The sequence below is a fragment of the Psittacula echo genome (genome assembly GCF_963264785.1).
Source record: "Psittacula echo genome assembly, chromosome: 14".
NCBI lineage: Eukaryota > Metazoa > Chordata > Aves > Psittaciformes > Psittacidae > Psittacula > Psittacula echo.
The window spans coordinates 11,367,078-11,384,294 of record NC_137750.1 but is presented as its reverse complement, the minus strand read 5'-3'; the positions used below and the strand labels follow the sequence as shown (position 1 = coordinate 11,384,294).

At 56.4% G+C, this 17,217-nt stretch overlaps 1 protein-coding gene across 3 annotated transcripts in view; it reads left to right on the top strand.

The window, feature by feature from the left end:
• MYOCD (myocardin) overlaps positions 1-12,036 on the top strand; it is a 227,646-nt gene extending 215,610 nt beyond the window's left edge. For 2 of the 3 annotated variants that reach the window (XM_080629354.1, XM_080629352.1), the window contains 7 exons: positions 3,074-3,240; positions 3,710-3,835; positions 4,620-4,876; positions 5,540-5,693; positions 6,835-7,782; positions 10,148-10,205; positions 10,812-12,036. In XM_080629354.1, the coding sequence (XP_080485480.1) occupies positions 3,074-3,240; positions 3,710-3,835; positions 4,620-4,876; positions 5,540-5,693; positions 6,835-7,782; positions 10,148-10,205; positions 10,812-11,380 (2,279 nt within the window). In that variant the 3' untranslated portion in view covers positions 11,381-12,036. The remainder of the gene's footprint in view (positions 1-3,073; positions 3,241-3,709; positions 3,836-4,619; positions 4,877-5,539; positions 5,694-6,834; positions 7,783-10,147; positions 10,206-10,811) is intronic. The other variant, XM_080629353.1, reaches the window with a different exon arrangement.
• The last annotated feature ends 5,181 nt before the right edge of the window (positions 12,037-17,217 follow it).

The window sequence follows — 17,217 nt, the reverse complement described above, 5'->3', positions numbered from 1 at the left end:
AGACGGGGGTGAAGTGTTCCAGTTCAGCTCTCTCTTATTTCCACTGATGTTAGTGAGATGCATGGCCTAACAGAGTAGGATGCTGCATCTCTGGGGTGAGGAAGCATCCCTGGGGTGCTAGACTGCTGGGGGACACAAGGAGCAGCCTGCACCCCAGAGCAGAGTTCACTCCTACCTAACAGTGCCCAGCACTTGACTTATGCCTAAGCTGGGTTTCGTCTACCACCTATCCCCCAACCAGAACACGGAAGCAAAATCCTCCACTTTCATTCCCCCTGTGCTGCTGCAGGGAGGCTGGTGTGGGAGCTGACACAAAGCAAAAGGTGACTCAGGTTTCACTAGGGCAAATACCAGGAAAGGGAGATCCAAAGGCAAAGAAGGGGGCAGGAAAGCCAGTGATGTAGGACAGCAGCCTGTGTTTGAGCATCTGAGAGATGCTGTGCCCCATCGGAGCTGCTCGTTCTGTTGCTCCTGGTCCCTCAATTCATGGGATTATTTCCATGGGCAAAATCCCATGTTGGGTGCCTGTTCTGGGGCTCAGAGCAATCTGCGGACAGTGGCAGGGCTCTGGAACAGGAGTGGGGTTTGAACAACAGCAGTGATGCCGAAAATGGGAATTGAAACAGGAAGGACTTTGACTTTCATTTCACCTCAGAAACCAGCATAAGTGACACAAGGTATTCGAGGCTCCAGTACTGCTCTGTCCTGACCCACAATTACTCCTGCTGTTGGTTTTCCTGCTGTGGCTTTTCTAGTGTGGCCCTTGAGCTGCTCCTTTTGCAGCATTTCACAGCTCTCATCTTTGGAGGTGAAATGTTCCAGGACTCTGCCTGAAGAGGAATTTTTAACGAGAGTTCAATTAAAATCTCCCCAGCCACTTATTGAAGGGAAGAACAGTGGAAAAGAAAAAAATCTCCACCCCCCCTAAACATCTGCGACAGTTTGAGCCTGACTTTATTCACTGCAGCAGAGGCTTGGAGGCTGGGCAAGTGAGCTGGGAACAGCATTTCTCTCCAGCTGCCTTGTCAGGAGCTCGTGGTAAAGAGAGATTTACAGGACAAAACTGATAAAAACAAAAAGTTTGGCTTGAAAAAATGGATCCATTTGGAACTTTCTCCCTTGCACAATGCCCTTCTATCGCACGGCTGAGGAAAAACTGTCCCCTGTGAGTTTTATCCCATTTAGGGTGAATCACGCAGCACATCAGGGTCAACCGTGAAGTTACTTGGTAATGTTGGGCGCCATGAGAAGGAGGAGGTGCAAGTGCACCACGAACACAATCCCAGCCCTCAGGTTTCTGCAGAATAGAGCCTCAGGCTGAAGGATCTTCAAGCTGATTTTTGGGGTCAGAGGCACCTTGCGGTGCTCACAGTTAAGGGCAGAACACAGAGCAGGGATGAGCACTGGCACTTGTGAACGTTTTGTTTTTTGCAATACCAGAAAGATGACAGGGTTTAAAATCGTTTTACTTTAACCTTGGAATCTCAGCTGTTTATACAGTGGAAAGTTCAGCTGACGTGTTCCTCTAATCACCTCCGGCAGGGTGAGCAGCAAGTGCCAGACCCCAACCGAAAGCCCTAACGTCCCAGTGACAGGAGGCCGCCAGTGCCCTACATAGCTGAGCAATGATACAAGAACCTTTTTTTACCAGGTCCTTGTCATCACTTTGTCCAATTCGCTTGAGAGGACAATACCCAGTGCATTAGAAACAGCCCCGAGCAAACACCATTCTGCCTGAGATTACAGCAGAGACATGGGATCCTGAAACAATACGGGCTGGGTGAGAGCAGGACAGATAAGGGCAGCGCTCCCCACCCGGCACAGGCCCGTGGTATCAAGCAGCAGGATGCAGCACATTCCTGTCATGCTCCAGGCTGCTGCTGTGTCCCAAAGGTCCCCTGGGCTTTCAGCTCTGGCACCACTTCCCAACGCGTGCTTATTAAATGCCAGCGCAGCGGGAGCCCTGCACATCCACAGTCCTCACGTGTTGTCATTTTTCCCAGAGCAAGGATGCCTATGCTTGTCTGCAATTTTTCTCTCTATTTATGGAGTAATTCATTTCTGCCCCAAGCCTCTGTCCAGTGCCCACTACAAAAGCACCTCTGGTGGATAACGTCTTCATCCACCCCAGTGCCTGAGCTGCCTTAGCTGTGGCTGCCTGCTCCTGAGGGATGCAGTTTGGATGCTGGAAAGGGGACATACAAGGAGCCCCGTGCGCTGGAGAGCAGGGAAGAGAGGCTCTCCACGGGACACATCGATCTCATATCCTCATCCCAGGGTAGGAGGTATCCAGGATATGATCATATCCATACAGCGGCAGGGCAGCGGCTCGGGGCAGGGAGCCAGGGCTCCCCGCGTCCTCGCCCTCCCTGGCACCAAGAGCCGGAGCAGGCAGAGATAACGTTATCTGTGCGATAGGGCAGGGGTCAGGGCCGGCGGGTGCGTGCCGGGGAGCAGAGGCACATTGCTGGGCCGGCAGCAGGGGCAGGTGGGAGCTTGTCCCCAGGCCCTTCCCATTTCCCCGTTTGTCACCTCGCTATCTGCGGGCCGAGCTGCCTGACAAATGCCAGACACCAGCACGAGGAGACTGCGAGCGCGGCCCCGCCGCTCCTTCCTCTGCCCCCACCTGCGGTGCTCACAAGACCTGCATTTCTTCAGAGCTTCATTTATCAGCAGAAGCCGGGGGTCAAGAGCTCTTGCCCATCTGAGCAGCAGACAGCACGGCTGTGGGGGAAAAGCCATGTCGGGGGCTGTCAGTCTGAAGCATTCGTGCGGGTGAAGCCTGCGGACAGAGGCATCTCCTCACCTCAGCCCTGTCAAACCTCCTGCCCCTGTGGGCCAGGCTCTGACACCTCCATCTCCCTCCCCACGGGCCATGGCACGGGCCAGGACCCGATGCCACCTCCTCTCACACCCCCTTTGGCCACAGGGGCGCACACAGGCGCTGCCCCTGCGCAAGGCTGAGGCCTCCGAGCACCACACGCGTCCTGCGCTCAGAGCCAGCTCTGACAGAGGGTGGGTGCATCCCCCTCGACCAACGCAGGGCCCTGAGATCGCCGCTTCTTCCCGGCAGGCACCCAGGTCAGCTTCCCCAAGGCAGCGGACGCCTTCGCCTTCGAGGAGGACAGCAGCAACGACGGGCTGTCCCCGGAGCAGGCGCGGAGCGAGGGCTCCCCAGGCCCAGCCGAGCCGCCGCCGGCCGCCAAGGGCCCAGAGCCTGCCGCGGGCCCCGCGCCTCAGGTGGGCAACGGGGGGGGACACGGAGCTGCAGCACCCCCTGCCGGGCAGCGCCGGTACTGCAGGGGAGGCTGGTGGGGCTGGGGAATGGAGTGGCCTGGGGTGAGCTGCGGCAGACTGGGGGGACTGGGATGCACTGAGCAGGCTGGGAGGACCTGAAGTGGATGGGGGGGGCACACCTGAAGGACTGGGGCTGGTGAGAGGGGAATTGGGCTGATCTGGGAGACACTGGGGGGGTGCACTGGAGGTGGGGTGAGGATATGGGGCTGAGGTGATTGGAGTGGACTGGGATGGGCTGGGGAGACAGAGGACTGGGAAAGGACTGGGATGGCATGGGGGAGTGGGGATATTGGGCTGGGATAGACACGGTGGGGTGGAATGCACTGGGGGCAACATGGAAATGGGTCCCAGGCACCCCTGGCTCTGGCCGCACGCCCTGGCTCCCATCACACAGCAAACCCCTCCCTCGCAGGACCAGCCCTGCAGCACCGATGGCCACGCACTGGACCCCACGGCAACGCAGGGCATCCAATGTGACAGCCCCAAGCAGCCAGCGGGGCAGGAGAGCCCCACGCTCGCGGTGCCCTCCGCCGTGAAGGTAGGTCCTGAGCCTCCAGGCTGCCTGCGACAGGGATCAAGCGCAGGGGACCTGGCTGTGCTCAAGCCCACGTGCTGCACCCCACGCGTGTGGGAGCTCTGGTGGTTGGCCTAAAGGCTTGGGATAATGCCGGGAGACAAACCTTGTCCCAGACTGTGATTTGGTTCATTTCGGAGCAGTACAAGGTATAGCATTGAACCTTGCTAGAGGCGATTGCTCAGGCTCTGCACTGCAAATGTCCCCTGGGGCTAGGAGCAGAAGGAAATACAAGGCAACACTGAAACTCCTTCATAGAATCATAGAATCACAGACTCATGGAACAACTGGATTGGAAAAGCCCTTTAAGCTCATCCACTCCAACCATTTCCAGCACTGCCAAGGCCACCCCTAACCCATGGCATTGAGGCCTCATCTCCACGGGGTGTGAACACTTGCAGGGACGGTGACTGCAGCCCTGCCCTGGGCAGCCTGTTCCAATGCCTGAGCACCCTCTGGGGCAGGAATTGTTCCTCAGCTCCATCTAAACCTGCCCTGGTGCAGCTTGAGGCCATTTCCTCTTGTCTTCCAGGCAAGAAGGGTCATTCTCCATCTCGTGTCCTCTCCCACACAACTGAGATGGGGCGGGGGCCTGAGGGAGTCCTCTACATGCAGGCTGAGCAGCTCTTGGAGCTGGGGTGTCAGGGTGCTTGCAGGAGCTGCCATTGCTCTGTCCCAGGCTTTTGAGTTCCCACAGGGGTGACAGAGCTCTTTTCCCATCTCATTCCTTTCCTTCTTGGACCAACAGTCCAAATCATCCAGTGACAGCAAGAACCGTCACAAAAAGCCCAAGGACACCAAGCCCAAGGTGAAGAAGCTGAAGTATCACCAGTACATCCCTCCAGACCAGAAGGCAGAGAAGTCCCCTCCACCCATGGATTCTGCATATGCCAGACTCCTCCAGCAACAGCAGCTCTTTCTGCAGCTCCAGATCCTCAGCCAGCAGCAGCAGCAGCAGCAGCAGCAGCACTTCAGCTACCCAGGGATGCACCAAGGCCAAGTAAAGTGAGTAGCAATATGCCAATAGCAGGGTTTAGTCCTGTCTCTCTCCAGGTTGTTCCCTCTGTACCCATTTGTGCCAGTGCAAGGGGAATAGATGCATGCAAGTGAAACAGAATTACAGAATCCCAGACTGGTTTAGGTTGGAAGGGGCCTTAAAGCTCCTCCAGTTCCTGAGCAGGGACACCTTCCTCCAGGTTGCTCCAAACCCCATCCAACCTGGCCTTGAACACTGCCAGGGGTGGGGCAGCCACAGCTTCTCTGGGCACCCTGTGCCAGTGCCTCAGCACCCCCCAGGGAAGAACTTCTGCTTTATATCTAACCTGAACTTCCCCTGTTTCAGTTTGAACCCGTCACCCCTTGTCCTATTGCTACAGTCCCTGATGAAAAGTCCCTCTCCAGCATCCTTGTAGCCCCCTTCAGATATTGGAAGCTTGGGAACATAAAAGCTCGGAAACAGCACAGTCTCCTGCAAAGCCAGCCTGGCTTTGTGCACTGGCTTGGCCACCAGAAATCTTCTTACAGCCCAACCTGGTTCTCTTTGGGGTTGGCAGCCCGTCAGGTCTCATATGGGAGATGGCAGCCCCAAAGGAGCAAAGAGATGGTACGCTGGGCACAGAGACCCCAGGGGGATAGACAAGTTACCCCGAATCTCCTTTGTTATTCCAGGCAATCAAATGAGCAAATGGTCAAAAGCTCAAATTCTTCATCAACTTCTGTCAACACCACCCCTCTTTCTCCCGTGAAAACCACCTTTTCAGGCCAGACTTGTGTCTCATCAATCAAGCCAGGCCCTCTGCCATCAAACCTGGATGATCTGAAAGTGAGTGCAAAGTTTGTCACCACAAGGAGCAGAATCTTATCCCCTGTATGTGCTTTGCAATCCTCAAAGTGTGCATTGTAGTGCCCCAGGCTGATCAGCAAACCAGAAGCACCACACTGTGAACAAACCCAGGAGTACATCACATTGGGTCAGGAATTTGATACTGTGATGGCAACTGAAAACCTGGTTTGCTGCTCTGCAGGGGCATGTGGGTGCCTCGCTCCAGAGAATGTATCAGCAAACCTTAGGTATAACTCAGGAGGGCTGTGAGCCAGGCCATCACATCAAGGACTGAAGGACAATCAGTGCTGCTGCTCCTGCAGCTCACAGCTCCGTGCCTTCTGTGGGTATATGGTGGCCACCATGGATGCTGTTGGCAGACCAGCCAGAAGCTAGGACGTCAGCATGGCCTCCTCTTAGTGACTCAGGTTCTCAGTGGTCACTGCAACCAGGCCAGCTCAGCTCTCTGCACAAGCAGGTATCTCCTGGAGTCTGCAGCTACGAGCACTATGAGCGCCTAAATCTCTCATGTAGGTGTGACAGGCAGGGCATGAATCACTTATATCACTTATATCAACAGTTCTTTTATACTTCTGTTCTTTTATACTTTTATATTCAGCCATGGGGAAGTCCAAGTCCCTTTAGAACGAGAGACCTGGGGGAAGTATTCATGATTAGAGGAAGAAGTAAGGTGAGGTAGAAATAGCATCAGTTTGGCCCCAGCTCAGATGTCCGAACTGTGTGCAGATGCCTGAACGTGGGGTATCTGACTCTGAGGTATGTAGTCACATTCCCTGAGCTAAAAGATGCCATCAGCTAGTTCCTTTAGTGTGAAATTCCTCTGTTCACTTAGAAACCTACTGCTAGGAAGAGAGTCTTGGTTTACCTCCATGGCTCAAGGACCACTGCTGGTTCGTGGAGAGGAGTCTCAGTTACTGAAGGAAGAAAGGTTTTCCTGTTAGGAAAAGTCAAGATCCTGCAGGATGTGGGGTGGTCAGGGTTGTACAGGGTGATTCTGGTGACTGCAGGTGAGACAGTGAGGCCCTGGGGGTCAGAGCTTTAAATCAGGAAGCTGGGAGCCTGTGATCTGAGACTCCCTGTTAGAAATGTTTGGTTTCTAAAAATATCATCTTCCTCCCAGGTGTCAGAACTGAGGCAGCAGCTCCGAATACGAGGCCTGCCCGTGTCAGGTACCAAAACAGCGCTGATGGAACGGCTGCGGCCCTTCCAGGAGTGCGGCAGCAACGCAGTGCCCAGCTTCAGCGAGATCACCACTGTCACCTTCCCAGTCACTCCAACCAGCACCCTGTCTAGTTACCAGTCGCAGTCCTCCACCAGCATGTTATCCAATGGCTTCTACCACTTTGGCAGCACCAGCTCCACGCCACCCATCTCTCCAGCCTCCTCCGACCTCTCTGTGAGTGGCTCTTTGCCAGACACATTCAACGATGGGCCCATGTCTTCTCCACAGTTTGGTCTCCAACCATCTCCAGTTCATGGCAGTGCTGAAGAAAGCCTCATGAGCAGCATGAATGGAGGGAGCATCCAGCTGGAGCTGGAAGGGATCGACACAGAGAAAGACAAAATGCTGGTGGAGAAGCAGAAGGTCATCAATGAACTAACGTGGAAACTGCAGCAAGAGCAGAGGCAGGTGGAAGAGCTACGGATGCAGCTCCAGAAGCGAAAGAGAAATAATGGCCTCGAGGAGAAGCAGCAGCCCGCTCCTCCTTTCTTTGGTGTCCCCATCAAGCAAGAAAACACAGTGTCCAGCTGTCCATTTGCATCCAAACAAACTGCCTTGAAAGGCCAAGCCAACAGCTCGGATAAGTTAAGTAACTGTGGGGTGCCACAGCTGCCTCACATTGTAAATAGCCACTGCTTGGAGCCTGCAGGGCAAAGCACCATCACCTCCTCGACATTCCTGAGCCCGCAGTGCTCTCCCCAGCACTCCCCACTCGGGGCTGCAAAGAGCCCCCAGCACATCAGCCTGCCGCCCTCTCCCAACAGCCACTATCTCCTGTCCGTGTCCCCCAGCTCAGAAGGGCGCAGTGGGTCCCCGCAGGCCAGCAGTTGCCTTCGCACAGCACCGGTAAGTGGATACACCCCATCGCAGCAGTGAATGCACTGGGCTCTGTGGGCAGTCAGTCCAGCATCCCAGTTTGAGTCCTTCCCAAGGAGCCTGGGACTTGCTGGCACCCAGGGTGGGCACCCAGGGGCCTGTAGTGCTGCCTGGAAAGGCTGAAAGCATCCCACATTGACAATGGGTTGGAAGCTGATGGCACCACAGGGTCCTTTGCAGGGCATCGTCTGGGGAATCCTGCTGCCACCTGGGGGACCACAGCACAGCTCCCATGCCCCGTGGAGCCCTGGCACAGCTCCTTCTGCCCTGGGGGAGCCCTAGCACAGCCTCCCTCTTCCCCAGGGGACCCCAGCACTGATCACTCTGCCTCTGGGTGAGCACTGGCAAATCCTCCACCCCAGGGAGTCCTGGCACAGCTCTGTGTGCCATGGGGAGCCCTGGCACAGCTCCCTCTGCCCCTGGAGGAGTCCTGGCACAGCTTCCTCTGCCCTGGGGGAGCATTGGCACAGCTGCTTCTGCCCTAAATGAGCCCTAAGCCAGCTGCCTCTCCCCTCAGGAGGCCCTGGCACAGCTTGTGGTGCCCCTGGGAGAACCCTGGCACAGCTCCCCCCATCCCATGGAGCCCTGGCACAGCTCTATCCACAGCAGGGAAGCACCGGCACAGATCCCTCAGCCCCTGGGAGAGCCCTGGCTATATTCCTACATCCAGCTAAGCCCCCAGGATCTTCCCAAGCCATTGCAGCTCCTAGCAGGGAGTGAGGGATTTTGACCACTGGGTTGAAGGAGAGCAGTTTCCCTGGTCATATGGGAGAGTTTTTCTTGGGAAGATAAAGCAGGGTTTGCAGTTGGGGTCTGCAGTGAGCTAGAGCATGTGCCTCCCCACCAGGGAACCAGCACAGCAGAGAGTTGTCCCTTCAGCAACCACCACTCCTCACTCAGCCCTCTGGACAGGGACAAAAGCTTGGAGAGGGCACACACTGCTGACACATGAAAGCATCACAAAGTGTTGCTGATCCCAGCCCCAGTTCATCCCCGTTTCTCTCTTCCCCTTGCACCAGGATGCTCTGCAGCATCGTGCCTGTGCTCCAGCAGCGATCAGAGGTCAGCCTGGCCCTGGCTCTCAGAGCTAGTCTGATGGAGCTGGTTTATCTCCCTCCCTCCTGCCTGGAAGCCAAGCACTTTGAGCTGATTTGACCCACACACCTGTGTTTCCCTGGCACCAGACTGGCCTCACCAGGGGTGAAAGAGAGCTGGGCCTCCCTTTGCACTGACTCCATTTCCCTGTATTTCCCCATGCAGATGCCTACGCAGGCAGGTCAAAAGTTTTCTATTCCATCCCCAACTTTTTGTAAGTCAAGCCCAGCCCTCTCAGAGGTAAAGCAGCCTCCACCCTATGAGGATGCAGTAAAGCAGGTAACTGCATGGTTTTTATTTTCTATAAGGCTAGGGCTGTGCAGGGTGTTCTTTTGAGGCTGATGTAGTTCATCCTCAGGAGGTATAGCCCATTATAGGGTCTCTGGGTACAACAGTCTTGTTCCATAAGGAACAGGCTTTTCCTGAAGACTTAGGTGCTGAATGAGTGCCATAAAGCAGTCAGACACCAGACTGAATGAGACAGCATCTTCTGTCCTGCTCCAGCTACCCTGGGGCCCCGACATCCCCCACAGACACCCAGGACTTCACGGTACTTTTCTTTGGGTGCTCAGTGTGATGTGAGAAACAGATTCTTGAGCATTCCCAAGTCATCAGGAAACCTCCGCTTCCCTATTTAGCCCATAAGCAAAGTTCCGTGCTCCATGCCATCTGCCCCCCTTCGCCTCACCCTGGAGCACTGTTCCCATGGGGAGGACTGTCTCCATCACCCATGAGCCCCTTACTTCTTGTGACAACCTGTCTGCAGCCTCAGTGCTCCTTACGATGGTGCCTTCAGGACAGTGGAGCAGTGCTGTTGGCAGTGATTAACATGGGCTGGTGCTGGCAGGGAGGTGTGCACGAAGTCCTTCCAGTCTCCGGTCAGGAAGAGGAGGAAGATGATGCACGGCCCCCCAGGCTGCAGGGAGTGCAGGGAGGCACATGCCAGTGCGAGGTGCTGGGCCCAGAAAGTCCCTGTGTCCTGACAGCCCTGGGAAGAAGCAGTGCATGGTGGCCACTGAGCAGGGTGGGGGGAACCTGGCGCTGTGCTCCCCAGATCTACTGTGCTTGTCCCATGTCCCTGCAGTGCTCACCTGAACGCCACTGCCAGCCCCATGTTGGTGTGGCACCTCTCCTGCATGGGAGAAAGCTGTTTGTGAGGTCTAGAGCCACCTTCCTGGCTTGTGGCTGGAGGGACTCTCCTCCTAACGCCCTCTACTCTCCTCTTTGTTGTTTGCTGCAGCAGATGACACGAAGTCAGCAGATGGACGAGCTCCTGGACGTGCTGATTGAGAGCGGAGGTAGGCACTGCTTCCCTGTTCCCCTCTAGGGCTTCTCCTCTGAGCCAGTGGCAGCCCATGGGGCTCAGTGCTTTCTGTGCACTCCAGTAGAGCTGCCTGGGTTGAGTACAGCTTTCATTTGCCCTCCCTGTGCCAGCAGCCACTGAGATTTGAACCCAAAAGCACATTGGCCCTCCTGAAGCCTGCTCCTGCGGACCTGGTGGGGTGGTCTGGGCTTGGTCACCACCAGCAAGAAGAGACAGAAGGCAGCAGCAGCCTGTGCACAGCACTGCCAGCACCCTCCCCACGCAGAACCTCCTCCTGCCCTCCACCACTCCCAGTGCTGCCGGTGCCCTCCCCTGTGCAGTGGTTGCCTCTGCCCTTCCCCATGCACAGCCCATGCCCATGGGGACAGCTGCCAGTGCTTGTACCCTAGGGACAGTGTCCAAAGCCAGGGGAGTCAAGGTCAGAAAGCAGGAACCTGCGAGGCTTCCCACAAGGAGGAAGGCTGAGCAAGGCCAAGGGGGTTGAGTGGGGAGCAGGTCTCTGTAGGCCAAGGTGATGCCCCTGTGCGCAGCAGTGTTGGGCATTGCCAGAGCACCTCAAACCCCTCGCATTTGTTGACAGAGATGCCAGCCAATGCCAAGGAAGATCAGTCCTGCCTCCAGAAAGTACCTCAGATAACGGTGTCTACAGGGAACTCCAGCGCCGCGCTCCCCAAGGCATCCGCCCCATTTGAGCAGGTCTCCTCAGCCCAGCTCCCCTTCGAGCACTGCCCGGGCAGCAGTGATGCTCACCTCGAGGTGCTGCTGAGCGCCCACAGCCCCTTGGGCAGGGTCAGTGAAATCGCCCTGCTGAAGATGGGGGGAGAGGAGTCCCACTTCGAAGGGATGATGGAGGGGTTCCCTGGCAAAGCCACCGATGAACTGCTCCCCTCTCAGGAGATCTTACAGCCTCCCCTCTCGCCCATGGACACCCAGCTCTCCCCTTCCCCTGCTGACGGCGCCGGTTTACAGATGAGCTTCACTGAGTCTCCATGGGAAACAATGGAGTGGCTGGACCTGACCCCCCCCAGCTCCTCCACCGGCTTTGGCTCGCTCACCCCCGTGGCTCCCAGCATCTTCAATATTGATTTCCTAGACGTTACCGATCTCAACCTGAACACCAGCATGGACCTGCACCTGCAGCAGTGGTGAGAGGGCGGGTGGTGGAGGCAGGATATAGCAGCCAGCACAGTGTTTCTGTCATGCCAGAGAACACACAGGGCGAAGGTGCCACATCCAATGGAAACTGGAGTCATTTTCCCAGCATATAAACTGTTTAAATTTCCAGTTATGGCCAATCAACAGCACAGTTGCTCTGGCAGTTCGGTTTTCCTCCATCAACACATCCCTACGGAGGACAGCAGTGCCTTTAACAACACTTCTTTAGTTTGAAAAGAACTTTGGTTCTCTTTCTTTTCTCTTTCCCCCCTCCCCAGTTTTAGCAGCCACTCTCGTGAGAACTGGAGCAGCTCATGACAAAACTGTGTGATGAGGAGACCTCACCTTGGTGGCAACAGGAAATCTTGGAGAGGATAGAGGATAGCCTATTGCTGCCCTCTCCTCCTGCCCGCCTCGCCCTTTAGGCAGTCCTGCTGGGCTCATCTGGGCCATGCCCAGCCAGGGATGTGGGATCAGGGAGGCTCTGCCCAGCCAGGGTGACAAGCACACTTCTCCATACAGTCAGGCTTGCCGAGCTTCCTGCCTCCTGCCTCCAGCGCTGTGTTGCCCAGTCCCTGCACAGCTCTGCTCCATGTGGATGAGAGGTGGAGACACCCCCATATTCGTGGTGGCACCTTGTCAGGTCCTCATGGTGCCTGAGGGGCTGCAAGCCCAGGAGCCGTCCTGGCTGCAGTCTGAACTGGATCAGGCTGGAGCCTGTGAGCTCTGGATGTTGGAGGCAGCTGCTAAGGTTGCATATGCAGGTATCAAAGGGATGTGGCATCCCAGTGGGGCTGCTGCACCCCAGCTAGTATGGTACAGATGAAGAGATGTGTAATGTGTTTTGGTCTGAGGTAGAAGCAAGTCGTACAGAGAATACAGCCAGGCTTTGGAGGGGCTGTCCTTTGCACAGCCGGCAGTCAGGATGGATCTCCACCACCTTGCATGACCTGGGAGCAGGGAGAGCCAGAAATGGACACTCAGCGGCCTGCACATGAGGCAGGGTTGAGCAGGTCCTTGCGGGGCTGCGGTTCTGTGCAAGCATCTGCTGTTGTTGCCTCCACTCCTCAGCCATCCATCCCTCCATTCTTCCCATCCCTCCTTGATCCCCATCAGTCATCCCCTGGTTCCCAAGTTTACTCCAGCATCACTGCTCACTCAGCCCAGAGCAAGGCCACCCGGAGAACAGCTGTGAATCACTGAGCCTGGAGGAGCTAGTTCTCCTGAAGCTGGCAGAGATGGATGCTCTCCTGCAGTGATGCCTTCCATTTGAAGTCACCAGCATTTCTCCTATGAGTCTCTGTGCAATATATTTCCTCAGGCTCTGAAGAGAAGGAGCCTTTGCTTCACTTCTTGGCTTCCACCAAAGACCTTGCTGCGGACTTGTCTGACGGACACGTCTACTTCTTTGCAATTCTGGTTTTGCCAAAGTAAATATTGTTGCTGACAAAGATTGTTAAACTATTTACAGACTGAGCATATTTAATATTTGTGTTACTGGAAAGACAGCACATCGGAGGTGCAGCAGCCAGGGGGGAAACCGGCCATGGTTCCCATGGGATGCTCCCCCCAGGGATGCTGGAGCTGTCGAGGAGGCTGTGCAGCCCCTGCTGTGCCTCCAGCTCGTGGCGTTGTTGCATGCTGTATAAAGCACGTGGCAGTAGCTCTCAAGTCGCTATTTAAAGCACCACTTTTCTATTGTGCAAACGGTCACAGTGCACTGCTGGGGGAGAGGGTCACAGCGTGCATTTTGTAAAAGAATTCCTTTTTCTAAGTGAGAGATTTTCCCAAGCCAGTCCCTGCAGAATATCACCAGCACTTGAACCAGAGTAGTGTTAGCTGCTGCACTGCGGCATTGTACAGGCCTGTCCAGGTAACTTCCTCCTCTCGGCAAACCTATTTCCTTATTTAAAGGGATGCTGTCAGCTTCAGACTTGTAAGCAAGCACATTTCCTTACCTATGTTACCAGCAACACCTTCATTATTAAAACCCTTTTGTCTTGACGCTCTTGTTTGCTGTTTGATTTCACCATTTGGCATCAGCCCCGTTCCCAGCTCAGCTCAGTCCTCGCAGGAGCAGACGCGTTTCTTCCACAGCACCAGTTTCTCCTGGAAGATTCCTGAGCAAGCTGCCTGGAGTCTCCTGTTTCTGAAGGCTTTCTCTTCTGATGGCTTTGGCTTCACTTTGTTCTGTAAACCTCGGGTCAGTGACCCCTTCAAAGGCAGCGGTGGGCTCCCTGCCCAAACCCTTTGCGAGTTCCATTTACCCATTAATGTCATTTTCCACATTCTTTCTTCTGCCTAAAAAGGGGTTCCCAGGACGTTCACCCACTGTCTGCAGGGGGGGTTGCTGGTGTGTCTATGGTGGGATGATCCTGAGACACTGCAGAAGTGAATCTGAGATGTAGTTGAAACTGTGTTCATGTTTGAGTCAAACACATTCATGTGTTCAACATCTTCAAGTTTAGTGACTTTAAGATGTTCATGGACTAGGTCCTATAAACATCTTGAAGTCTCTAAACCACAGCCTGCTGTGATAAATGGCATGGACTGAGCCAAGCTGTCAGCAAAACCTCCACCGTAAGAGTTCCAGAGGGCTGACTTTGGCCTGTTCAGGACGTCAGTTGGCAGAATTCCTTGGGAAATATAACTGAAGGACAAAGGGGTCCAGGAAGGCTGGATGCTCTTCAAGAATGGAATACTTAAGGTGCAGGAGTGCGCAGTCCCTATGTCCAGGGAAGAGAGCAGCCTGGCTGAACAGGGAGATGGTGCTGGAACTCAGCTGAAAAGAGAATCTGTCACCTATGGAAGAAGGGACAGTCACCCCATGAGCAGTAGAGGATGTTGTTAGGTGATATAGGGAGAAAGGAAGGCGAAGGCACAGCTGGAACTAAATCTGGCCACTGCCATAAAGGATAATAAAAGGGTTGGAAAGTGGTTGGATGGCCAAGCCCAAAGAAGGCTGCTGATTGATGGAGCTGACCATGAGCAGCTTGTGCCCAGGCAGCCTAAAAGCCACCAGCATCCAGGCCTGGATCAGCACCAGTGCGGCAGCAGAGCCAAGGCAGGGATTGTGCCCCTGCACTGGGCACTGGTGAGGCTGCAGCTCGAGTCCTGTGTTCAGCTCTGGGCCCCTCACTGCAAGAGACATTGAGGGGCTGGAGTGGGGCCAGAGAAGGGAATGGAGCTGGTGCAGGGCCTGGAGCACAGTGTGATGGGAACGGCTGAGGGACCTGGGGGGTTCAGTGTGGAGAAGAGAAGGCTCAAGGGGGACCTGATGGCTGCCTACAAGTGCCTGAGAGGAGGATGGAGCCAGGAGGGGCTGGGCTCTGCTCCCAAGGAACAAGGGATGGGACAAGAGGAACCGGCCTCAAGCTGCCCCAGGGCAGGTTTAGATGGAGCTGAGGAACAATTCCTGCCCCAGAGGGTGCTCAGGCATTGGAACAGGCTGCCCAGGGCAGGGCTGCAGGCACCGTCCCTGCAAGGGTTCACACCCCGTGGAGACGAGGCCTCAGTGCCATGGGTTAGTGGTGGCCTTGGCACTGCTGGGGAATGGTTGGACCGGATGAGCTTAAAGGGCTTTTCCAGCCGCGTTATTCCATGGTTCAAAGTTATGGTTAACTCAGAGAAGGTGAAGACAAGCCTCAGTCTAGGATTGTTTTGATGGACCAGAGCACTCACCTGTCCCACCTGCCCATTGACCAAGCCTGCCTGTGTGCTCAACCGGCAGAAGAGGCGATGGGAGGACGTGCTGCCAGCGTCCTGCTGGAAAAGCGAAGGCAAGAGGAGTCACAGCCTTCAAGTTCAGGAAAGCCGCACATCAGGTGCTCAGGTTTGGAGCAGAGCATCTGGGGAGGCCGAGTCCTGACCAAGGACCTGCTGCGGGCAGAGAGCGGGATCAGGGGTCTGATCTCCCAGGCCCTGAAGCATACCCACAGCAGGGGCCTGGGGGAGAGCCCAGGTCAGCTCCATCCCCATGGGAGCAGCCTCCTGTGCGAGCACAGGCCACGGGTAGGACAGGACGTGCTCTCCCTCCCCGTTGCCCAGGGGCATTCCACACTCAGCCTTCTGTGTGGGGTGATTTCCCCACACCAGCTGTCCCAAAGGATTCAGTACCCTGGGGTTTTCCTACCTGTCGACACCAAGCTGGAGGATCCCGGTGATGTCCCACTCTCCCTGGGCCTTCCTGCCTGAAAAACACAGGGAATATAAAGCCAAAAGATGTTCCAAGAGTCAAACGAACCCTTTCCGTGCCTGTGGGAGGTGTTTAACGCGAGATGCCTGGCTCAGGGCACCATCCGGTGCTTCCTGCACGGGAGGCACTGAGACAACAGCAGCATCTTTCCATCAGCTTCAGCTCAAGCCAGGCTGCGGTTCAGGCAGTTTCCCTCCCCGGTGGCGCGGTGAAACATGGATTTCTCAGCCTTTCCGGGCGCAGCGGGGGAACCCTCGGCCCTGGGGTGTGTGGGGGATGAGGAGGTGGCACAGACAGGAGCCCGCATGTGCCCATCACCGGCCCGCGGGGACCCATCCAGGTCCCTCTGCTCATCCCTGCCCGGTCAGCACAGAGCCTCTACCCCCCTCTCACCCCAGCTTCCTCGGGGGGGGGCAGGGCCTCTCCTCACCCAACCATGACCGTTCTGCACCCCCGGACCCGCTGTCACCCCCACGTCTGCAGCGCCTGAAAGGAGGCCCCCGGGGAAGGAGGGCTCCCGGCGGAGCGGGGCGCGCCGCGGGCCTCAGCAGAGCTGCGGCGGGGCTGGCACAAGCCTGCAGCGCGGGGCTGCCTCCAGAAGAGGGCGCTCGTGCTCCAGGGTGTTCCCCGCGCCCTCCATAGGACCCGAGCGGGCCGGACAGGACCCGCACGGTCCGGTCCCGCCGCCCCCAGCGCTGCCGAGGCCGCCCCTCACCCGGGGCACCGAGGCCTCGTCTCAGTTTCAGCCATAATGGAAAAGCTCCGGAGCTGCTTTCTCTTTCCTTACCCCCGGAGCAGCCGCTCCTTTCCCTGGGCCCTGGGCGTGCCCCGAGCAGTGACCACGCTCGTGATTTGTGTCAGGAGGCAAAGACAAAAGGGAGTGTTTTCTCCTATGGCATTAACCCAGGCCCAAGAACCTCATTGATACTTAACCTGGCCACCAAAAAGAGACAAGAGGCTGGGATGAAGGCTGAGGGGAGCCAAGCAGAAGATGAGTGGAAATACAGAGCACAAACCTCAAAGTGCTCCCGATAGGAGTTAGGCATCGGTGCACGTGTGCATTCGTACTGCTCGGATCCAGGCTGGGATGTGTTTGAACACATCCAGACCTCAAAGCTGGTCCTGGAAGAAGCCAGGGTCGAGCCATAGGGACCTGGTCATGGCGCCAAAGGAGGACTCCCAGCCCCAGGGCCGGAGGAAGCCATCACCCATCACTGCAGCAAGGCAGGTTGGAGCTGTCCAGGGCTCGAAGCAGCAGCAGCAGCAGTGGCACCGTGCAGCTGTGGGTCCTGTCTGAGAGTAGCAGCATCTGGGATGTGGGGTGCAGGGTTTCTGTACCTCCCTCAGCAGGGACACAATGACAATGGGGTCCTCAGCACAGGCAGTGGAGTCCAAATGGGCATGGAAGAGTCTACAGGAGGCAAAACAGAGCATGAGCTCGACGGGAGCAGCTGAGAGGACCTGAAGGGGCCACAAACCCGCCCCTTCTGCATGGCACAGTCACGGGGGAAAAGGGACGAGAGGGACCCTCTCCCTCCCGCAGAGCATGGGAATACCCAGTGTGGGAATGGACTCACGCAGCCACCAGCTGCTTTCAGCTCCTGCAGCCGCGGCAGCTCCCTGCGGAGCAGACCTG